This window comes from Podarcis tiliguerta (assembly GCF_965153285.1).
Source record: "Podarcis tiliguerta genome assembly, chromosome: 4".
In the NCBI taxonomy this organism is placed as follows: domain Eukaryota; kingdom Metazoa; phylum Chordata; class Lepidosauria; order Squamata; family Lacertidae; genus Podarcis; species Podarcis tiliguerta.
In genome coordinates, this window is record NC_139537.1 from 71,991,498 (window position 1) to 72,016,530 (window position 25,033).

The window sequence follows — 25,033 nt, forward strand, 5'->3', positions numbered from 1 at the left end:
AGGGGCCTGCTGGACTCTCTCCAAATTTGTAAAATAATTTTGATATTCAATATCAGGGGTAGCTAATGTGGTACCTTCCATATGCTCTTGGGCTACAACTTCCATCATCCCTGATCACTGGCTAGGAATAATGGGAGTTTTAGGGAACTATATTGACTTCTCCAAATTTCTAATTTATCATCTTCAAACACTAGCTGTTGCTTGCAATGGCCTCATTTGGATGCAGTGCTAAACCATAGTTTAGTGCTAAAAAACTAGCATGGCTGGTTCTTGGGTTTGAGTGCTCCCCACTCTTCTTCCAGTGTGGCCACAAGGACATTTACTTCCTGCTTCAAATTAACCACCATTTGTCATTACGTCTGAACTGGGACAAGCTGGTTCTTATTAATGATGGTTAGCTTGGCCAAGCCAACTTCAGAAAATAGTTCATAATCCTAGCTCGTTCAGATAAATTATTGTTAAACTAACCGCAGTTTCCAGTTTGGACATAAAGACAACTGTGGTTAGTTGAAAACAGAAGCAAACATTTTCAGTCTCCACATATTGTGGCAGGATGTGTGTGTGAGTTAGAAAATAATGTGCTGTTATTCAGTAAGCAGCCAGGGGGAACACTACTATGTGCACCAACAACCCTCTCCTCTTCATGGCAATTTTCTCTTTCCATTATTAGTATGTTTCACAATCTGATGCAGGAGATGATTGTCAGCGCTATGCAAACATTCTGATTTCAAACAAGTTATTCATGTAGCAAATTATTCAAGTTATGCTTCCCTTAAGTTGTATTCAGAGCAGTTGGCTCATCTTAATCTCCAGTTTTCTCTTTAGGACTTCCTGCTGTTGCTGCTTATATGGCTACTGAAACCCACGCTCCTTACCATTTCATTATTTCTGCAATGCTAGTTCTTCCCAGCACTGTCAAACACTGGCTGGTAATTAACAAGCACCACACTCTACTGCATTTGGCCACACCGCTTTTAATCCTCGACCTTTCCCTTAGAAAAGTGCTGCCCTATATTACACCAAAAGCCTTCTAACATCCTTGCTCAGTAGGTGACCCTTCTTCTCAAAGCTCATCTGTTGGCACAGAGCATTTTTCGTCTTCAAACACAGCTTCTGTAATAGTGCTATCTGCTGCAAAACAGATCATGAAGCTAACACAATATAGCTTATGAACAGGATGCTTTCAGGTTGGGAATAGGACAGGGCCATGCATCTTTAATATTGTTATAGATTTTGGTAGAATTAGCAAAAGTTGGAATTAATGAAGATTTGTTTGAGCTGTGGCTGACACAGAAATTCCCGGACTTCGTCTATGCTAAGGTGTCAAACCAGCCTGGCAAGGCTGGCTGAGTGCAGCCATTAAGAAACAAAGCCATCATTAGGGCCAGAGTTTCTCTGCTGGTGGACAGAGAGGGAAGTTTCCATGTTATGGTGGGTGCAGAAAGGTTTAGGATTTTAGCTTCCATGACATAGGTAAACAGGGAGGCAGGCTGTGCCCATGGGGGGGGGGGGAGTGTCATTTCACATGAGGTTTGGGTTTTTCTGGCCAGGGCCTTTGGGCAGCAGGAGAGTGGAGCCAGAACTCCAGGCAGAGGCCATACAGGGTATAACCATCTTGGCTGGTCCTTGACCGCAATAAAGACCGACTGATTGATTGATTGATTGAACGAACCATCTTGGCAGGATGGGACAGAGCCATGGAGATGGCGTGCAGAATGCCTTGGACTTCAATGCTACACTGTTGTGAGGAACAAGTGCTTCTTGAGATGGAATGCTGCATACTCTCTCCAAAGTTGAACCCAGGTGTAAATATATGTACAACACACTTTATTTCTTAGATGAACTAGCCTCCGCTGTACCTTGATTTCCCAACGGAAACACAACCCTGGGTGAGTGTCTGCAACCCCTGGAATCTTATGCAGAGATTGGGGTGGTATGCAACACTACTCAGGGCAACCTTAATACCCATCAGGGATATCAGAGGAAAGAGCTAACAGCGTGTCTCACATAACAGTTTTCTCTTCCCTTACAGTACAGGCCACATTTTTAAACAACATTAAAATGTAACTAAATCACTACTTCTAGGCTGCATTTCTACCTAAGAATTAGGTTGTCAGGAATGAAATAAAGAACCCAATGTGTTTGTTGTCCTTCCTTGGGATGTAGGCATACATAATCTCAAGACAAGTGAGATCCAATTTTGGCGGCCTTCTTCAGCAATAGAAACCTGCTTTTGCAACAACACTTCTGGTTTGTCTTTTCATCCCTCTGGTTTGCCTTTTCTATCCCATGAAAGCTTCTCTAGAGAGTTGGGTATCGTCCTAACCAATGTGGGATGGGGATGGGCTTCGAAGAGACTGCCGGGGGAGGGAAGAATCTAGGTCTGGAAACCAGACTTAGATCCTAAGGTAAGTTTAGTTCACAGAAGGGAAGTTCTCCATCCCCTCCAACCTGCCACCGACCTCTAGTGACCCCCACCGACTTTGTTCAAAAGGGCCTCCTGAACCTCTGGAGGGGTTGAAGGTGGCTGCAGGTGGGAAACTTCTCTTTCAAAACTTATTGAAGTTAGCTTATCCTAGGATCCAAGCTTATATGTTAATCACAGGACGCTTTCAAAATTGGTGCTTTGTGAGCGGAATCACATCATATGCACATTTAATTTGCACAAATTCACTTATAGGCGCTTGGCTGCAGCTCCTGCAGAATAGGCTACCACGATCCCATCCACAACTGAAAGGACTCGTTTTGGCTTTTCGGTATCTCTCTGCCTTCCTTTCTCGTTGCCTCCTGCCTCCTTCCGTCTCTTCCTTCCACAGTTGCTAGTTGCTGGCACGCATATGGAGAAGTGGGGGAAGGTGGCAGAGACACGGAAAAGGCCTCCCCAGGAGGCTCCCCTCCCCTCCCCACAGCCAGCAACCAACACAGAGAAGTTGGGAAGGCCCCCACTCCCTCCTCCACCAATCCAGATCCTACTCAAGGAAGGTGCATGAACTGAGGGAGGAGTTGCGAAGAAGTGGCAGCACCTTGCAACCAGACTGGGAAGGGGGTGATTTATGGTAATTTTGGCTATACACAATTTTTGCAATTCAAAATATGCAGTGGATAGTCTTTTTCACTGCTTCTTCCTCATTTATTTTATTATGTTCCTATAAGAGCAAAATTTCCATCAAATGCAGCTGCAACGTGAAAGTTATTCTTACTTTGATTGCTGTGCCCTGTAGAGACATGCTGCTGGGAGTCCTGAAAGAGCAAAGAGACGAATCGGTTATACTAATCGATAAATTAAAAACATAAAGCAGTGCAATGAACATGCTTTGTATTAACAATAGCAAACACAGTTTGTTGTAAATCTCAATGCTTAGCTCAACTTATGGAAGCCCCCAGGTTCCTGTATACGTATTGGGATGACTTGTGACACTGCTTCAGCCACTCTGGCAGGAAGATGGGGAAAGGAAAGGCACATCTTTGTAAACCTCTGGCTACTTCTGGAGCCCTTTACCACCCGCACCCTCTTCCAAGTGGGCTAGGAGGCAACCAGGAGGAAATCTCCTCTCTCTGACCCGCTGTTCAGAACTATTCAGTCAGGCTGCTAAGAGACAGGTGTGGCAAAAGGAGAGCAGCTGATGTAAAAATGGAAGCATCCAAGATCCAATACAGTTCAAACGCAGCCACAGATCCCTGCCTGTTACCTTTCCCCTTCTCCAGACAGTGAAAGGAAGTTACACAACATAGCACATGCTTATACAGACAATATTTGCAGCAATGGAGACAGTAAGATGTGTGCAATGGCAAGTAAGCTGGGTGGCAAGTGAGGGAGTGCTCAGTGCCATTACTGGTGGGCATCACATGGTAGAGATGCTTAGCCAGTCAGCATTGTGCAGACATTCAGCCATTGGCACGGCAGTAGTACTTGGCATGGGCAATGATGTCAACAGATTTCACTGGCTGCTGCTGCACATTTTCACACAGTGCTAGCCTAGCAACCTCTATGCCACTGGGGAAGCCTTATACCATGCCTAGTAAGGCCATTGTCGCTGCCCAGGCATTGCTCAGTGTCTGCAGGTTCTTCACAGCACTTTAGTGGCCGCCAGAGAATCTTTATAAACAATTCAAATAATATATCAACAGTTTATAATTTTAATAGCTTAATTTATAATCTTCCATTAACTTCCTCATTAATTCCCTCAGCACAATTAATCTCCAATCTAATCTTAAACAATTTAAAATATGAAATCACTACAAATTAATTGTAAACAATTAATCTCTTTATAACCCATGGCTATCCAATTAATGATATCTTTAATCACCAACATAACCCCTCAGGGGGAAAAAACCAATAATCAAAACCAATAAATTTATTCAGTTAATCCACAATGCTCACTAAAAACAATGAATTATCTCTTGCTGAATAATCTATCTGTTCACCTAGTTAGAGCAGTTATACAATGCAATACATCGACACAAGCTTGTATTCAGTGTAGCACCAAGCAGATCATTTCATCAAAACATTAAGCACTTGTTTAATTTCAGTTGGTAACTGATTCCAGGGGACTGGCACCACAACACTAAAAGACCAGTTCCTCTTGCATACAAAGCAGCACCTCTATTAAGGATAGTATTTTCTGAAAATGGGGCATTGTCATGGTTAGATGCAGAAGAGCGGTGGGAGACACCAGCTGGGGAACACCCAAGGGGAAGAAGACTCAGAGCCAGGGAAGTGGTGATGGGATGATGGTGAGTGGTCTGAGGGAGAAGAAGGAGCAGACTCGGAGGAGATGGTGTCGGAAGCTTAAGAGGTAACTGTTTACTGAGCAGGAAGAGACTGTGGCAGAGGGCAGTTCAGACTCCGAGGCTGAAGTGGAAGGTGGCCAAGAGGCAGAGTGGGATAAAGCAGTTACTTGGATCTCCTGAATCCCTAACTATTTAAAACTTGAATCCAGAAACAAAGCACACACAGATTGATTAACATTAGAGTGATCAGTTTGGGCAGCACTATTCTGTACCAGCTAAACTTTCCAAACACCAAGGGCATCCTGAATTAGAGCACTTTACTATAAATGAAGTCTGGAGATAGAATGAAAACGACAGACGTCTAAGCAAGTGAGGAAAGAGCACAGCTAGAGAACCTGGTAAACAGCAATCCTTGTCTTCCCTGCTACCTGATCCTCCAAAATAAGTGCTGGGTCAAGGAGCCTGATCTTTCAGGGGAAGTGTAATCCTGCACACAGGGTATGCAAAGTTTCAGAACAGGCCATAAATCCTTATCTGGATTAGCTTTAAGTTGTTGTTTTTTTCCACTCATTCAACCTTGTTTAGCTGACAAGCAATAGGTCAGGTGTTTTCACTCCCTCCCTAAGTTTAGAGACTGAACTGTGTGTCATCAGCAAACTGATGACATCAGCTCCAGCAATCTATTATGTTGAAAATGTTGAGGATAATACAGAATCCTACAGGGTCTCATATGCCAAAGACCAAGGACTTGTGTAATGTTCTCTCAGCGCTACCTAGGATTTACCCTCCAGAATCAAATGAACCCACCTAAAAATGAGCACCACCACCCAACACACACCCATTCCTGTTAGGTGATGTAGACAGATGTCATGGTCAATGGAATAAAATGGTGTGAATCAATGGTCACACTCAGCTCCTCCCTTCATCTCTTTGCAGATGCCATCAAGTAGGGCATGTATTCTAAATTTTTATCTGCTGTTTTTCCTCTTACAGATGTATCATACAGTGGTACCTCGGGTTAAGTACTTAATTTGTTCCGGAGGGCCGTTCTTAACCTGAAACTGTTCTTAACCAGAAGCACTACTTTAGCTAATGGGGCCTCCTGCTGCTGCCGCGCCGCCAGAGCACAATTTCTGTTCTCATCCTGAAGCAAAGTTCTTAACCCGAGGTACAATTTCTGGGTTAGCGGAGTCTGTAACCTAAAGCGTATGTAACTTGAAGCGTATGTAACCCGAGGTACCACTGTATTTAGTTTTTATTCACAAGAGGGGGAAAGATTATATAAGAATACACCAAATAATAACATACCTACAGTGAATAGAACTGCCCACAACTGCCTAGGAAAGCCATAATAATTGTCATCATTTACAAATAGCTTAAAGTTCTCTAGGTGCTGTTCCAAGATTGGAACACAGAACCATCTTTGTCTGCAGGCTTACATTCTAATAGACAAACAAAAGGAAGAGAGGATGGGGGAACAAAAAAAGAAGCAAATTCAGGAACTAATTGTTTTTGTAGTTACATAAATGTTTATTTCTGAGATGCAATTGTTACAGGGTGGGGGCAGTTCAGGAAGAGGAGAAGCCAAATGGTAGTTTGTCCCAACCAATGAACAAAGTACCGTATTTTTCGCTCTATAAGACACACCAGACCACAAGACGCACCTAGTTTTTGGAGGAGGAAAACAAGAAAAAAAATATTCTGGATCTCAGAAGCCAGAACAGCAAGAGGGATTGCTGCGCAGTGAAAGCAGCAATCCCTCTTGCTGTTCTGGCTTCTGGGATAGCTGCGCAGCCTGCATTTGCTCCATAAGACGCACACACATTTCCCCTTACTTTTTAGGAGGGAAAAAGTGAGACTTATAGAGCAAAAAATACGGTAGGTTCTGTTGCCCCACCTCTCCTGCTGCTGCAGCTAGGAAGGGATAACATAAACATCAACCCAAAGTTATGCAAGTTCGAATACAGTCTTAAACGATGCCGTGGAACTTCATATTAGTCTCCAGCAGACCAGCAAATACATGTACTTAGCAAAAGTGATGTGTAATTACGCCACACTTGAAACTGTTTTGATGTTTTTATGAAACATCTTCATCATTTTGGCAAAACATTGTGCTAAGTCTTCCAAGTATGTCAGCTCAAATTTCTTTTGAATAATTCAAAGCAATTATGAGACTTTTAAAGAGTAGATATGTGATAAAAGTGTGTAATGTTTTATATTTGCAAGCGTCTTGCTGATTCTGAGAATGCATTGCTGTGTATTATTTATGGTCTCCTAATCTTCAGAGTACTCCTTCAGCACCTGAAAATGGCATTTCACTTAAGTATAAACAATGGCAAGTACCACTTTCATAGGCAGTTTCACTGTTCTTCTGGAATATTTCAAACAAAATAAACTGCAACAATAAAGCTAATTAGCATAAATATGTGTGGTTTTAACAGAGAATAAGGATTAACGGCTTTCTAAATGACATGCATTCTAAATTATGAGCTATTTCAAGTAAACTTGTCATTGTTGGTTGGCTGAGTCACAGAATAAGCAAGATATATTAAATTCTGCCTCCTCTTCAGAGCAGAATATATTTAATATATTTTTGTTAGAATTATAGCAAACCCTATCACTAAATTTGCAAAAGCAGTAACAGTTTCTCACTGTTTACTGTGGTTCACATTTCACAGATATGAAATTAAGGATGAGATATGGTGATTTGCCCAACACCATATTGTACGTCTAGATTTATGGCATTTGAAATCTATTTGCTATCTGAATATAGTTTTGTTAGACAGCTGTCAGTAGTTTGATGGTACGTACAACAAGCTAGCCTTTCTATAACAATTTAATCCTATATATTTGGCATTCTGGCAATTTTTGGTCATGCTGGCCACATGACCCGGAAGCTCCCTCGGCCAATAAAGCAAGATGAGTGGCGCAACCCCAGAGTTGGTCACGACTGGACCTAATGGTCAGGGGTCCCTTTACCTTTACCTATTTGGCATTGACTGAATTGTTACTGGTCCTTTTAACTCATAACACATTGACACCGACAATGGTCAAACCTCTCTAGAGAGTGTAAACTTTGTTAGGTAGCTGACTTTTCCTAGAAATCTTTGGGATTTTGGCCTTGTTCTTAAGGGAGCTGTTTCAAAAGGAAGAACTGTGAGAGGAGATAGACTCTGTGTTGACTTATTTTTTAGTTGCTGCTTTGTTAACAGTGTTTTATATATTGTAATTGTTTCACTGATGAATTGCTAATTATTCCATATGCTTTCTGCTGTATTGGTGATATTCTATTATGTTCTATTAGGTTATTATTATTTGTTGTTTGCAAGCCACTTTGGGATTCATTTGAATAAAAAGCAGCATAAAAATATAATAAATCAAATCCATCAGTCAAATCAAATCTTTCTTCTAGGACTTTGAGCTGTGCTCTCTATTTTAGTTGCATCTAAAGCTGCAGTGTTTCAGCCAAACATACATGGAATTGACCTAGTAATTCAAGGAAAAATGGTTTCATGAACCAAAACAACTTTTTTTCATCAAATTATTTCAATGATTCATTAGCATGCGTACTTGGAAGTAAATAATAATACAGTGTTACCTCGGGTTCCAAACACTTCGGGTTACAGACTCCACTAACCCGGAAGTAGTACCTCGGGTTAAGAACTTTACTCAGGATGAGAACAGAAATTGCGCACCAGTGGCGCGGCGGCAGTGGGAGGCCCCATTAGCTAAAGTGGTACCTCAGGTTAAGAACTGTTTCAGGTTAAGAACGGACCTCCGGAATGAATTAAGTTCGTAAGCAGAGGTACCACTGTAATTAACCTATATACTGCTTAATGACAAGATGGCTTCTAAATCATACAAACAGCTTGCATATTGTTGAAATACAGAATAATTAAACATACAGCATCAACAGATTGAACCATAAAGCAATCTGATTAAAACATTAAAATATATTAAAATATGAATTAAAACAATCCCATTAAGAGAACACAGTTATTAAAGCAGGAGACTCAGGTTGAGATATCAAGGGAACACTTGTGTAAACAAGTGCATTTTCAGAAGCTGGGAGAATGCCAATACAGTTGGAGTCTTTCATATTTCAGCAGGAACTGCACTGCACAACAGCAGTGCCACCAACACTAAGAAAGTTCCATTTCTTGATCTTAATGCCCTTACTGGGCAATAATTAGCATTGAACTCAGTGGGCCTTAGTTCTGAATAGATGTGATGAAGACTGCACTGCTAATCCCTGATATTCTCTCTCAAAAAGATGGCATGTGGTACCTGTTAAATCCTTTGGGTCTGCTATCAAATAAATCCTCTCCGAGTTTTCATAAGCCATTCTTTTTTATGACATCCATATCGTCAAGATTTCCCTACCATTTCAGGTTTAACAAAAGGTTGGCATATACATTGTGAAAGTCTATTTTCAACAAGCTGGCTTCAGTAACTCAGAAGGGTATTTAACAGTTGCCTACTAAATAAAATTTGCTACAGGAAGAACAATCCATTTATCCTGTAAAAGTGTGTTTTTCTGTAGATATTCAGGTGCTATCCCCTATAAGGGTGGCCCTCAGAGTAAATGAAACAGCCCCACTTTTATAGTGGCAACTATTCTGAATTTCCCAAAATTCAAAAAGCATCTTAGACCATAGCTTCCAAGCGAGGTGGGGACATTGGCCCCTCTGATTCTCTTCCACCCAAAATAATTTTACCAGAATTTCACTACTGAAAATAGCAGAAACAAAACAGATGATTTCTTAAGTGGATGAAATAGCTAGAAAGTGCTCCTCGTCAATTTGGTTTTGACGTTCTTTGGGTAAGAAATATCCTGGTATTTTATTTCTGAAATGTCAGGTGTGCATTTTTCTCTATTCATTTTCAGGTTCCTCCCTCTGTCTAGGAACTCCTTCTAGGAACATTTCTAGCCAAACGTTATGTTATTGCCTGACCTTTCCTCATGGGAAAATATCCTCCCTAAAATGTCTGCCTTGAGTCACCTTGTGGTATAGCTCTGAAGCGAAACTGATTTTTTAAAAGTCTGAATCTGTCAAAGGTGTGTTGAATGTACACTGCCTAGCATTCACGTCATCCGGAAGGATTTTCCCCAAATTCACTACTGGCATAGATGAAATAGTTCTGGAAACTGTATGGTGATTTATTTGACAGTAGGCGTGCTCTCTTAGAACTGCTTCTTTTAAGTGCTGGTCCAAAGTATTGGCCCAGCGATTTTCAGAAATTATATTAGTGGAAACATTTGCTGAAGAGTAGGTGAATTTTCAAACATGGAGCAGAGAATGGGCGTCGGCGGTAAACTTACCTTTAATGCTGAGATGGCCCAGGGTTTTCCATTTCTTCTACTTTTACAAGGAAAAAAAATGTTGCAGCCACTTCAAGCTGCAGCCATGCTGTCCTTGGGAGCTCAGTAGTAGTCCCTTCTAATCTGAGACAGCATAGGTAAAGGTAAAGGGACCCCTGACCATTAGGTCCAGTAGTGACTGACTCTGGGATTGTGGCGCTCATCTCGCTTTATTGGCCGAGGGAGCCAGCGTACAGCTTCCGGGTCATGTGGCCAGCATGACTAAGCTGCTTCTGGCGAACCAGAGAAGCATGGAAACACTGCTTACCTTCCCGCCAGAGCGGTACTTATTTATCTACTTGCGCTTTGACATGCTTTCGAAGTGCTAGGTTGGCAGGAGCAGGGACCGAGCAACGGGAGCTCACCCCATCGCAGGGATTTGAACCGCTGACCTTCTGATCGGCAAGTCCTAGGCTCTGTGGTTTAACCCACAGCGCCACCCGCGTCCCCTGAGACAGCATATCCTATGACAATAACACTATCTCCATGATGTAGCTCCATTCCCTGGGGCATTATTGGGATTGGGCAGCCAGCTTTTATCCCTAAGGTGCAACATCATTCCCACTGGGAATTTTGTCCCCAATTAGAAGGGAATACTGCTGGGCTGCTGAGGGCAGCCTAATCACCACTGGAAGAGGTGGTGAAGCTTTCTGAAAGAAGGAATAATTTGTGGTAAGCACACCCAACCTGGAATTTATGAAAATCTGCATGGTCTACCAAAAGTCTCTAATACCCTCCCCCACCTTCACAGGACAACTAATGGCCCTGTGAAAGTGGTAGTTGGAGCGGGTGGGTTATTCACTCTTTGACCACCAGAACCCAATGGGGCAGCAATGAGGGATGGCGTAATGCCTCAGAGTTCTGTGATGAGGAAGGGCAGATTGGCAATTGCATTAGAGTCAATGGTGCGAGTGGGTGTACATATACTATTCTTTACCATTTTAAATGAGTCATAGCATTAACTAACTAGCAAATATACAGGAAAAAGACAAATAAGCCCTAACCCACGGTTAGTTACAAGCACAGTGCCGTCAGCATGGTGAAAGTCACTTTCACAGTTCCTTGGGCTGCTGCGTTTTGCTATTCCTCACCAGCTGAGGGCTGTTCTTTCTGTCCCTTCCTTTTCCTTTTTACACTTGGTTTTTCCACTCCGGTGCTTGCCTTTGTCTTTCTTCTCAGCTGCTCTTCTTCACTCCCGGTTCCTCCTACAATTCTCCTCCAAACATTTTTACAATTGACCTCTCTCCATCTCCCTCCATTCTCTGTGTTGATACTCTTTTTTCCCAGTTGACATTCCAAAGACCTTAGGCTTGGGTATTACATTCACAGGTGTCTGTGTGGATTCTGGTGTGACGTTGGGGCCACAGCAACTGGCAGATGATACAGCTTGCTGACACAAGGCTCGTTTTCATCTTGACTATCACCTTACGTTTTTCCATGCAATCCAGTTGCTTTTGAACTTTGTCACTAAAAGCCACTGGGACATTCCAAGATGGAAGTATGAAGCATGGGCGATACCTGTAGGGCTTTCCTTTAATGGAATATTTTCTTTATAAGCAAGAAACTCCCGGAGGCACAACTTTGTAATATGTATGAGCATCCCACTGATCCTATTTCTTTTACATCATTACTCCTTGTAGCAAATTTAAATTAATCCTGGCTCTTAGATTCAATACGGCCTGACATCAAAACCTACTAACTGAAATTCCAATTCAGCGCCCTCATAATTTCAATTACATTTATCAAACATTTGCAGTCCTTCCTGGGAAACTGCCTCCATATTTGCCTTTTAGTTGCTCATGTGAGTTGGCATGGCTTTTGACCCAATGCAGACAATGCCTGACAGTTGACAGAGGTTGAGGGATGCTGTGGTGTTCAGCATGGGGTAGCCAGACCTTGCCCAGCCAGATGTTCGAAGGTAGAAGACATGATACACCTTTATTTTCTTTTTTACTGGAACGCCCTTTGTATTTAGATCTGAACATCCACTATTTCAAGCCCCTTATTGTTGGGATTAGAAATAACTCTCCTTTAAGTAAAATAAGATTCATATTGGCTATTCATATTATGTGATGTACAAAAGCTGCCAGAATTGTTAAATTGCCTTTATGGAACTTGTTTACAGTTTTACATGATATCTATAAGTATATGTCAAAGAGTTTCTGTAGTAGCATCATTTTTACAGAATAAAACTTTATTTGCATAGCCAACAGGCCATAGCATCAAAGGACAAACACCAACAGAAGTACATTACAAATATAATTAAAATCTTGTGACCTATTAAAACCCTAGGTAAATTAATAATCTCAGTACTTAAAACTTGGCAGTAATAAAATAATAGTAATAAAATAATAGTAATAAAACATAATGATAATAATCATGAAAACCCAGGCGAGGAATCCGGGTGACCACGCTGATATCATTCAGATACCAGCTCTCAATCTCATTGCTCTCTCGATAAAATTGGCAACCTTCTCTGTTGTCAAGCTGTTCTGATCGGCTAGAAGTGAGCACAATTTGGCTTCGCAAGAGCGGCCGGGGATGGCCGATAGGAGCGGCGTGATGGTCTCGTCCCTGAGATCTTTATATAGGGAGCAAGACAAGAGAACGTGTGACGCCGTCTCTACGTAGCCAGCTCCACAGGGGCAGAGCCGATTCTCAAATGGGATTTTTTGATATCTACCTTCGAGAACGGCTGACGGTAACATATTTAGTCTGGCCAGTGTAAAGGCCCGCCTAAGTTTTGGAATGGTTAAGGTAGACAAATAAGGTGCCCGAAAATCAAAATGGGAGGGGGGCAGATAAGCGTACCAGGCACTAAATTTCTTAATATAGGCCAGATTATTCTGCTGCTCAATATCCTTCAAGCGCTGTTCGATAATGGTTTTTGCCTTGGGGAGACCCACTTTCAGGAGATGCTGTGCTTGTAGGCCACATGTAAGTAGTTTTTGATGCACTGCTTTGGACCACCGACTTCTATGAGCGTCTCGTGCTACTAGAGGTAATAGTCCGGATGGGTTTAAATTTAAACGAAGCCAATAGTTGAATGTTCTTATCCAGGTCCGGGTCTCGACGGAGAGGAGGCCGGTCTCCAGCCGTAGGGCCGCATTTGGTACGCATGATGGAACGGCTAGAATCTGTCTTAGGAATTTAGACTGGACCGTTTCGAGTGTGCGGCAATGATTTCCTGTCCAGATTTGGGCCCCATAGAGTAGTTGTGCCAAGGGTTTTGCTTGAAAGACATCCAAAGCTGCTGGGATATGTCTGCCCCCCTTCGTAAAGTAAAAGCGAGACAGTATTTTGACGCTCTGAGATGCTTTTTCCCTAGCATATTTATGGTGGGCCTCCCAGGCCCCTGTTGACTGGAAAACTACTCCGAGGTATTTGAAAATTTTGACCTGTTCTATTGGCTGATTGTCCATCTCCCATCTGTGATGTCTGTGTCTCCTAGCGAAGACCATGACTTTAGTTTTTTGGTGATTAACTACCAATTGATCTCTCCTGCAGTAAGCTGAGAATTCTCTTAGTAGCCTTTTGAGGCCTACTTTAGTTCGTGATAAGAGAACCGCATCGTCCGCATAGAGGAGCACTGAAATTGATTTTTCGGCCAGTTTGGGGGCATGGAACTCTGGGGATGTTAGGTGTTTGACCATGTCATTGATATATAAGTTAAATAAGGCTGGGGCTAGAATGCAACCCTGCTTGACTCCTTTGGTGGCTGGTACAGGGCCAATTAGTTGCCCATTTACTGAGGCTCTTACATATAACTTGGAGTCTTTGTATAGGCTTTTTATCAGGAATAGTAATCATTTTAATTATATTAATGTATAGTATAACATATTTTAGGGACGCGGGTGGCGCTGTGGGTTAAAGCCTCAGTGCCTAGGGCTTGCCGATCGAAAGGTCGGCGGTTCGAATCCCCGCGGCGGGGTGCACTCCCGCTGTTCGGTCCCAGCGCCTGCCAACCTAGCAGTTCGAAAGCACCCCTGGGTGCAAGTAGATAAATAGGGACCGCTTACTAGCGGAAAGGTAAACGGCATTTCCGTGTGCGGCTCTGGCTCGCCAGAGCAGCGATGTCACGCTGGCCACGTGACCCGGAAGTGTCTTCAGACAGCGCTGGCCCCCGGCCTCTTGAGTGAGATGGGCGCACAACCCTAGAGTCTATCAAGACTGGCCCGTACGGGCAGGGGTACCTTTACCTATAGTATAACATATTTTGTATGTATCTATTTTACTGTTTTTATTGACTGAGTATATTGTTATAGGAATTCTAAGGTCTCAAATATAGAATAAATGTTGATAATTGCACAAGGTAAACACACATACATAAGTATATAAACCATGTATAAAACAGTACAAGAGAGCAATCCAAAAACCCTCTTGGCTCTCCTGAAGACTTATTTCCTCTGCCTCCTTAATCCGCCTTGCCTGAGAACATGTAGGCAGATAGCAATCAGGGGAAGTTCCTGAAGGGATTCCTCTCCTATATCTAGGAACTTCCTTTGTATTAATTGCCATTGTTTGCCCAGATGCTCTGCATTGAGGGATAGCTGACCGGCATCCTGATTGTCTTACAAATGCTATTTTTTTGTGTAAACTGTGTCTGGAACTATGTAAAACTTGCCAGTTCCTCAGGAATATCGCACCTTGGCCTGCCTGAGCCACAGTAACCCCACCTTGTGTGTGATGTAATTTCTGACTGTTTGTAGAGGCAATGTCCTTCTCCATGCCAAAATGCAAACCCTTAAAAGAGATGTTTCTTCTTGGTTCCGGGTCTCTCTTGCCTCCTTGCTAGGAGGGGAGGGAACTCTGTTGCAACAGAAAAATAAAGATCGGTCTTGCTTTCACCTCATCCTGTCTCCATCCATTCATCTCTGAGTTATCATGGACATGGGGACTCAGTCCCTTGGGGAGTTGAGCAGCAAAAGCCAACCACCCCTATTTTTCTATATCAATGTAAATATCCTGATTGGCTAACAAGCAGTAAATCTGGTTTGAGTTGGACTAATTTAACGCTGTTTAAGTGGACTTGTGGATTTCACTCTATCATTCACTTTCAGCATTGTGAAAAATATGTGCCTTTCATATGCAATCCTCCTTCTTTGCATGCAGTATGTTTCACATTTATTAATCAAAACCTGAATGCTTCTCTTATCTGCATTGTCATCATCAAACTGAAAGGGATCAAATACTGCTGTCGCTTCTTTACCTGCCACACGAAGAACAAGCACTCACTGAAGTCTCTCTTATCTTCCTTATCTGCTCCACTTACAAGAGAGTGCAATTCAAACTCTAGTCTCCACCTTATCCAGTTCTCTGCTGCCTTTTCTTCAAACATTTTGCAGGAGTGTTTAGCTGGGTATTTTTTCTTTTTTATCATTTGCTGCTTTACTTTCAGTTTCTCTTCTAACACCATATAATCTTTGCTGCAAACTTTGCAAAGCAATGACGCAGTAGGCTGAAGTGCAGGACACAGATAAACTTCTTACTACAACGAAACTAAAAATGGCTGCCACTCTAGACATCAGTTCTCTTCAGGTTTTCCAGAGAACAGTATCACTCATACAACCACACACATTTGGGTTCCCAAGTTAACTAGACAGGAGCTCAAAGGGCTTGCCGTTTTTGCCATGTACAAATTCAGATGTCAAAGGGAGACTCAGATGAAAACATCAGAGAGGGAGAACAGAAACGTAGAGGCAGACAACTAAAATGTAGAAGTCAATGTCAAGATAGTTAGAGTAATGTCCCCATGTCCCCAGCTAGGGGAGTCAGTGTGGACAGCAATAAACATCATTAGCTGTGGGAGGAAAATTAGCAAAACTGGCAGCTTTATTCTCATGAGACGTTTCTAAAGCCTTGGATAGATTGGCGTGCGGATGTCTGGTACAACTGTTAGGTAGTCAGAACATGGCAAAAGGCTAGTGAACTGAAATACACAAATTTACACAATCTATAGCAGTTATCGGGCAAATGGATTGGATACAATACTGACTGATAACATGTAGAGGGATATGGCAGGGTTGCTCCTTGTGGTCTTTGCTGTGCAACAGCAACTGAAGCAGTAACAAAAATAAGTCCCTCAAATAGAAGGGCAAAGTTTACAGAGTGAATTTATGTGCAGAGGGCATTTCCTTAAAGTTGTGGCACCGTAAAAAAGCAATCTCCCTTTGTAAATAGAGTCAACTCTCAGAGAGATAGAGGAAACAAGGATACTTTCCCCCCACCAGACATTTGGCTGAAGAGGGTTTCTTTTTTACTCTTTTGTTTTGCTGATCTGCTGTTCTGTTGTTTGCTGAATCACTTATGTAATCTTATGGTTTTATTAGTTTTTTTTTTGTTTTTTTTTGTATTTCACACACACATACACATATACAAAAACTTGTTTGTTTGGAGTTTTAGAAGCCTTGGAGAGGATCTACACTGATGGTTTGTAACATTAAGAAAGAGTTAAAGAATGATTTTCAAAATGTAAGGGTCACATTACATTTTGCTAAGAACATTAATAATGCATTATTAAAATGTGGCACCAGAGGGTGCTGCAGAGCAACCAAGAACCAGGCAGTAAGCGAAACTGCTGTTATGGAGGAACAACGTTAAGGTAATAAACTTTTTTTTTTAGCGGTATGCCCTGTGACATTTTAGAACGATATAGCTAATATCGTTCTAATAATGTTAAAAAGGTCAGTGTAGATCCAGCCTTGGGTTCCATAGCAAAGGAAAGATGGAGCCTAAGTCTGAATAAATAACTGAAATAATGTAAATATGGTGCAAAGTTGTGCTCATTATGTTTATTATGAAATAATACCTTATAGCTACAGAAAGCCATTAAAAATAAAACATATACAGTGGTACCTCAGGTTAAGAACTTAATTCGTCCTGGAGGTCCGTTCTTAACCTGAAACTGTTCTTAACCTGAAGCACCACTTTACCTAATGGGGCCTCCCCCCGCTGCCGTGCCGCCACCTTGTGATTTCTGTTCTCATCCTGAAGCAAAGTTCTTAACCTGAGGTACTATTTCTGGGTTAGCGAAGTCTGTAACCTGAAGCGTCTGTAACCCGAGGTACCACTGTACACAAAAAAATTTGTGTGTAAGGAAACATCCTGTATGCAGGTATCAGTGCACGTAAGAAAAAAAATTAATTTTATTTTTTATCATCTACAATACTGTCTTATTTATTTTATAGTACAGTACATTTATTATTGGGACGCGGGTGGCGCTGTGGGTAAAAACTCAGTGCCTAGGACTTGCCGATCGTATGGTCGGCAGTTCGAATCCCCGCGGCGGGGTGAGCTCCCATCGTTCGGTCCCAGCTCCTGCCCACCTGGCAGTTCGAAAGCACCCTTAAGTGCAAGTAGATAAATAGGGACCACTTATTAGCGGGAAGGTAAATGGCGTTCCATGTGCTGCGCTGGCTCGCCAGATGCAGCTTGTCACGCTGGCCACGTGACCCGGAAGTGTCTCCGGACAGCGCCGGCTCACGGCCTCTAGAGCGAGATGAGCACGCAACCCTAGAGTCGGACACGACTGGCCCGTACGGGCGGGGTACCTTTACCTTTACATTTATTATTGCTTTCATTTTATGGATCAATGGTCTCATTAGATAGTAAAATTCATGTTAAATTGCTGTTTTAGGGGTTGTTTTTAAAAGTCTGGAATGGATTAATCCATTTTGCATCACTTTCTATGGGAAAGCGTGCCTTGGTTTGGGAACGCTTTGGTTTTGAAATAGACTTCCGAAATGGATTAAGTTTGAGAACCGAGGTGCCATGGTATAGCTTTGAACATAGAAACAAAGCAACATGGAACAGAGCTCTCTTTTCCAGTATTATAACAATGACCACAAATTGAAACTTTATGCCCCCAATTGAGCAATACTGGAAATATTCAGTTTGCCACTGGGATTAGAGGTTGCACACTCCTGTATTCAGTTGCCTTGATCTTCAAGGCTCTGTGGACTGCTGTTTCTGCTGCTTCCTATTTCTGTATTCTCTTTTACCGAATCACTGGGTTGGACTATATTTGCCACCAACCCCTATGTTTAAAAAAGCAATTCAGCATAGGGGTGGCTGAAGAACGAACTGGAAGACAAAACCAGCTGTGCAAATGGTATGTCTGGCATACCAGTGAGTCCCCAGCTGAATTGAAGCCAATAAGTCTACTTGACATTAAATTTCCTTTATTGTTATACAGCATATTCCATAGGAATAAAATGAAATTTTTACAGACAGTTATTTAGCTTTGATTTCTAGACTGATATCAAATAAGCTTGGCTGCAGCCATGACAGCCTGTGGAATTTTAATTGCCTATTTAATACAGTGTAAATTTCAAGCTGTCAGACTAGCAATTAGCTGAAGTACAGGTTAAAAGTAGTTCAAAATGCCTGAGGGCTAACATAATCAAGATTATATTTTTTAACACAAATGAGCAAAAACTACCGCTTTCTCGAGATGTGTGGTTAATTTACCACATCAATACAAATATAGGAAACACTTTAATGCTCCTATCTCCTTTCTAATTAATTGTTACAACTGCTTATCCTACTTCTTGCTCTACCTTGCTATTCCCCTTTATGAACCAATGTGGTTGGCTATTCCAGTGTATGAAGCTGCTAGGGGTTTTATTCTGGCATTGCCTCTCTTCCTGTACTTCAGATACACAACTTTGGAATGGCAACAACTTCACAACACAACTTTTTTAAAAAAACAAAAACAACCACACACTTATTTATAATCAGCAGTGTGCTGCTGATATTTTACAAATCACAAGACCTGATACAATCATTGGCCTGTAACAGTAGTCAATAACACAGAAAGCAGAAGTAAAGAAAAAGGGCAGAGGTTTGACAGAAGATTTACAAAGAGGTGAGTAGAAGCAGCAGATGATGGTGTAGGTTTGGCAGATTTATGGTAACCAGTCATGAGGATAATTTTTAAATGAGTGTTGATAAAAAGCAGATTGTCTTATGCAAGTTAAAGTTAGGAGGGGAGGAAAATGCACACACGACAACTAGGTTTGAAATGTTCCAAAGGCTTGATTTGTAGATCTGAAGTTGCAAAGCTATGCAAAATACTACATTCAGGTCAGCTCTCTGGTTATATTTTCAATCTTCAACTCCAAAGGAGATGAAACACGGATGGTATATAAACAGTTAAGACACAGAGTTGTATCCAATGCTCTGCATGTGTAATTCCACAGGCACAATAAGACTTCCGTTCTTTCCTCCCCTCACATGTCCCCCAAATCTGTTCTCATGGTTCCCCCAACAGGAAACTGTTATGCACACAGAAAGCCATTGTTCCAGTGGAGCTACTGTGCTGGATATGGCCCATGTAGCTCAGGTTCCTCATTAGAATGCAGGAAGGTAAAGGTTAAAGATAAAGCTAATTACCTTGTTGGTGAAAGGAAACTTGTTTTGTTCCACTTTGCCAGGTGTGTGAATAGCAGAAAGTGGCGGAGGCCATGAATGGGTCATTTCCTTAAAAAAAAGAAGAGATTTCAAAATTATATTTAATATAATTTAATAAACCATATATAATAAAGACACCACAGTCTCCACTGTGCCTCATTTCCAAAGGAAACACAAACCCTGGGTAAACACCTCAACCCCTGGAATCTCACACTCCTGTGGAGTTTGAGAAGGCGTGGCAACATGAGAATGGCCCTTTTTTTTGCAGTGGCTCCCCCCTTGTGGAATGCTCTCCCCAGGGAGGTTCGCCCGGCGCCTTCATTATACACCTTTAGGCACCAGACAAAAATGTTCCTCTTTAACCAGGCCTTTGAGTGACTGTCATCCAATGCCCTTTTAAAATGTTTTTTTTTTCCCCGGGGGGGGGGGGTTCTGTTTTTATTTGGGTTATGTATTCTGTTGTTTTATATTGTAATTTTATCCTGTGAACTGCCCTGAGACCTGTGGGTACAGGGGGAAATATTTATTATTATCAATTATTATTAATTATTATTATTTCCAGTAAAATATGCAACAGCCTTTTGTCAGTTGATTAGCCTGACACACAATCTTGAAATAATAAACAGAGGAAAAACTATTTAAAGATTGTGAGTTATGACTGTTACCTTTAATCACTCTTTGATAAAAAGTTTATTTTTATTTTATTGGGGGCTACAAATGTTAAACAGTTTATTAGTCACATGTCACCTCTGTGGGTGCCTTTAAATCAGAAAATCATTTAGCTTGCAATCTAAACTGTTTTCTCATTCACTTATCTCTAGTAAAATTCTTCATCTTCTAATTCTTCTTATAACTCTCATCTGATAAAGAATAAGATGCAAGTAATCTTCAGGTATTTCTAAAACCACACAGTAAAAGCCTTTCAACACAGACCTTGTTCAGATTCTGTTTTTCCCCAGGATTTTGCCCAGGGAGAGATCAGATTCGACCTAAGATTTATTAATTTACCGGTAATCCTCTAATTGTAAAAAGGTAAAGGGACCACAAGGGACGCGGGTGGCGCTGTGGGTTAAGGCCTCAGCGCCTAGGGCTTGCCGATCGAAAGGTCGGCGGTTCGAATCCCTGCAGCGGGGTGCGCTCCTGCTGTTCGGTCCCAGCGCCTGCCAACCTAGCAGTTCGAAAGCACTCCCGGGTGCAAGTAGATAAATAGGGACCGCTTACTAGCGGGAAGGTAAACGGCGTTTCCGTGTGCAGCTCTGGCTCGCCAGAGCAGCGATGTCACGCTGGCCACGTGACCCGGAAGTGTCTTCGGACAGCGCTCGCCCCCGGCCTCTTTGAGATGGGCGCACAACCCTAGAGTCTGGCAAGACTGCCCCGTACGGGCAGGGGTACCTTTACCTTTACCTTTACCTAAAGGGACCACAGACAGTTAAGTCCAGTCGTGAACAACTCTGGGGTTGTGGCGCTCCTCTCGCTTTGCAGGCCAAGGGAGCCAGCATTTGTTAATTAATCTACTAATCTACTTGAACTTTTTGGCATGCTTTCAAACTGCTAGGTTGGCAGGAGTTGGAACCGAGTGACAGGAGCTCACCCCATCAGGGGGACTCGAACCGCTAACCTTTTGATCGGCAAGCCCAAGGCTCAGTGGTTTAGACCACAGTACCACCCACTTCCCTCTAATTGTAATAAGAAGTAAATCAGGACATGCTATGATCAACATCTCCCTGGCCCTTGGAAATCTTTCTAGAGTGGGCTGGGGAACTTACAAACCTCCATAAGTTGCTGGACCACGCACCATCAGTTCTTGATTACTGGCTGGGGGATGTAATCCAACAAAATCTGGATGTGACTCATTCATTTTCAAGAGGACTTAACCTTTCTGGGTCAGTCATTCAGTACTTTCATGAAGAATGGTACATCCAAAATCTGCTATGCTTTTTATTAGAACCCCAATGTCCACCAACTTACACCAGCAGGTACCATACAGCTGCTTTGGGGCAAAGTCACACTGAAGTGAATTAAGGAGTATAGTACCTCTGAGCACAAGCCTAACCAGTGCAGGAATTGCTTTAAGTACCAGGAATGTGTTTGCCACTCATTTATACAAAAGAAATCCCCCTGCCGGTTTTCTCCCCTAAGCTTTCTTAATTAGAATTTAGCCTAATTTCGAAGAAGAAAATAGTCTTTTAGTTGCAAATCACCCAGAGGTCTACTAGTAGATACAAATCTGTCTTCTTCCCACCCCTGATGTAAACAGCTGTTTTCCAAGAGCTCAGCAACTGGGTTAAAGTACCTTCTAGAATAATTACATATTTATTTAATTTAATTTATATACTGCTCTTCATCCGAAGATCACAGGGCGGTTTAGAACGCAGGGTACTTTTATAATAAATCCATCTCCTCCTGCCCCTAAAACAGATTAGAAGGAAAAGAATTGATTGTGTTCCTCTGTTGCATCTCAGTATCTATTTAGAAACTAAGTGCTTAAACAAAAGCAGTGGGCTATGTGATGAGACAATTGTCTGAACAGTGGCCCAGCTCAGGCAAACTGAGATTATTTGATTAATCAAGGTACAATCTTTATTGGTGCACTGGCCTTATTCCTCCAAGAACTGTGGATTCTAATTCCTTTGCTATGCAAAGCTAATACAGTTTGTTTCCTGGATAAAACTAACAGCAGACTGGAACAAGTGGCTAATGAAGATAAATGGACGACTCTTGGGAATGAGGAAAGAGACTGTGCGGAAAAGAGCTAAGATAATTCAGGTCCAGATCTCTGTAGATAAAATAAATAAAATAATAATAATAATAATAATAATAATAATAATAATAATAATAATAATAATAATGGCAGCAGCTACAATAGTACATGTAGTGCATACTAACATGAATGCTATTATTAAACTTTGCTAACTAAGCAGTTGCTATACACTGAAGATTACCTTGGACCAATTTCAAGTAACAAATATAAAAGAGAATGTGAAAAACCGTAAAGAACATGATATGAGACTGTCTGTTTTCCAGAACATGACAGATGGCAGAATATATGCGGACAGAAGAGGAATGGAAAAAATGTTCAGTGTTTCCAAATCAGCCAGAGTTGCCAAGAAAATGTTTCCAGGTTGGCAGACAGTTAAAAACATACATTAATGGGGAAATCTAGTAACAATGAAGAAAATTTATATGACATTGTTTATATCTGCAACAGAGATGACTTTTGGTATGGTTTTTTTAGGTTGAAAGGTACAATAAAATGAAAGCACAACCTGTTGCCCATAAAGCAAAAACAATTTTAAATAAGTTGAACCATTACATGTGTAACAGCAAATAAGGCATCTGCAGTAGCCTTTACATTTTTGGTGCTAAAATATTTGAACAAGGTCATATTGGGATTAATTTCATTCTAGATCTGGGCCACTGGGTGCTTTTACATGCATTCATTTAGTGCTGAAATAAGAAGTACAGCACAGAGTTCAATATATAGTTATTAGCGTTAAAATAAAATGGCAACATTTAGTCTCCACCAGATGAAATATGAAGGAGTTGGGTTAACAACAACAACAAAATGTGAAAAAATAGGTTATTAGGATGTGCCACCTATCAACTAAAGCACAAGATGCCATTTATGAATCAAGATCGAACTATGGTTCAGATTCTGGTTTGAAGGGCAAAGCACAGTTTGCTGCATTTGAACACAATGACAAACGGCTGGTTGTCTCTTCCCTTTACATGTGGAGGAGGAAGAGGAAATGAAAGGCTGCACACAACCAAGGTTCATGGCTGCTTGTACACAAGACAAGAAACCATGGTTTGCTGTCACATCTAAATATCCAATTTCATCGCCTCTCCTACAATTTGGAATGAGGTTTTACGTGTGGTTTAGATGAAGACTTTTGAAGAATGCATATTAATTATGACAAATAGGATATCCACATGAAATTTAGCTTCCATTATTTTGTTATGTGATAGTATCATTACCCAAAAATGTTGGAACTGCCAAAATTGTAACCATGGGCTACAAGTTTTTCAGTCTTAATAGTTCTTCTTAGTTAAATGAAAAATGAAAATTGTAACCATGGGCTACAAGTTTTTCAGTCTTAATAGTTCTTCTTAGTTAAATGAAAAATGAAAAAAAACACAGAAGTTTGGAGTAAACTGTGGTCATGTTCATCACAATAGTCAAGTACAGAAGTGAAATATAGTTTTTCCTTCTCTATTACACCATTTGTTCTTAGCTTGATGCTACAGGTATGTGTTACAGGCTTGGCTGTAACATTTGGTACAGCTACGTATAAGCTTCATACAATTTTTTATAAAGGCATTTAACATACCTACACTGAAATAATGGAACAAGGCAGATTATATTTGCTATTAAGGTATCGCCAGGACCTTTTCAGTGTACAGTAGTTACCTGTAGAGAATTCAAAACGCTATATGAAAACTCCTTCCTTAAAATTATTTTCATCCTGCTGTAACAATACAACAATCAATTTGGCCAGTATGAGAAGGGTGGGGGGGGGGTTACAGAGAGATGGCAAGGGCACAAAAGGAAAAGTTTAGAATCAAACTGATGGAACTTAAAGTACACACCAGCAAATGGCTCTGTTAAAAGTATCTTTATGAGTGTTCGTGTTTAAGACTTCTCGGTGACTTGAAATCCACTGTGCCAGATGGTAAACTCATCTTGGGATATTAGTGTGTGGAAAAACACTTTCCTTCTCACACATTCTTCTTCGCTGATACATAAAGGTTTTGCACACAGTAACAGAGTGTGAATTAAGCCTGTGTTGTCTTTCTGCCTACAGAATAAGCGGTACGAGTGCAATCAACTAGTCTTCAATTTATGTATCTGATCCTGTAATTAGAAATTGTTTAGTAACCCTTGCAAACTAGGCGCTTTTAAATACTTGGCTGATCATTTAGGCCAGCTAGATAGTCTTGACTTGGATAAGACGTGAAAGTAGAGTTGCTGCTAACTTCTTAAACTGGGTCCTTCCACTTGGGACTCAAAGGGGAGCAGGTGGCACATTACAATGACACAAAAGGCACGCTCTTCATTTACTCTCACAACAAACAACTTCCTTTGGAATGAAACTGTTTTCTGAGCTAGAAATGGAGCAACTCCTTGTGTTTCCAAGTATAGCTACACATCAGCAACTTGTTCTCCAAAGTGACAGTAACACAGCGTTCCCTATGCTTCATCGCATGGCTTCTTCTTTTCTATGCTGCTATATGTTTGCAGGAAACTGAACATTTTTAAACAGAGTGCCAGGTTATTTTAAATTATGCTTATGTTTGAAGATAAATATTTATTTTTAACATGTTATGCAATTGTTATGCTACAGTGCTTGTGTTCATAGTCAAGAGTATTAAACCTGTAATTGCCCCCTCTCTCTTTTGTTTCATCCTTTAAAGCAATAATACTTAGCACTAACAGCATGAGTTGTCTTTTATCTGTCAATTTCAAAGCATTTTACAATCATGAATAAAGCCTCAACATACTATTGAGGTTTCTAAGCACTATACCAC

General features: G+C 41.3%; 1 protein-coding gene and 1 long non-coding RNA gene across 9 annotated transcripts in view; one reads left to right on the top strand and one right to left on the bottom strand.

Annotated features, from left to right (window-relative positions):
• Positions 1-25,033, bottom strand: part of AFF3 (ALF transcription elongation factor 3) — a 228,518-nt gene that overhangs the window by 85,782 nt on the left and 117,703 nt on the right. For all 8 annotated transcript variants that reach the window (XM_083437609.1, XM_083437607.1, XM_083437608.1 and 5 more), the window contains 2 exons: positions 19,487-19,573; positions 3,201-3,240 (listed from right to left, as the gene is read on the bottom strand). In XM_083437609.1, coding sequence (XP_083293735.1) covers positions 3,201-3,240; positions 19,487-19,573 — 127 coding nt within the window. The remainder of the gene's footprint in view (positions 1-3,200; positions 3,241-19,486; positions 19,574-25,033) is intronic.
• The window catches only part of LOC310676390, a 101,158-nt gene that overhangs the window by 12,076 nt on the left and 64,049 nt on the right, over positions 1-25,033 (top strand). The gene's annotated exons all lie outside the window — the stretch shown is intronic.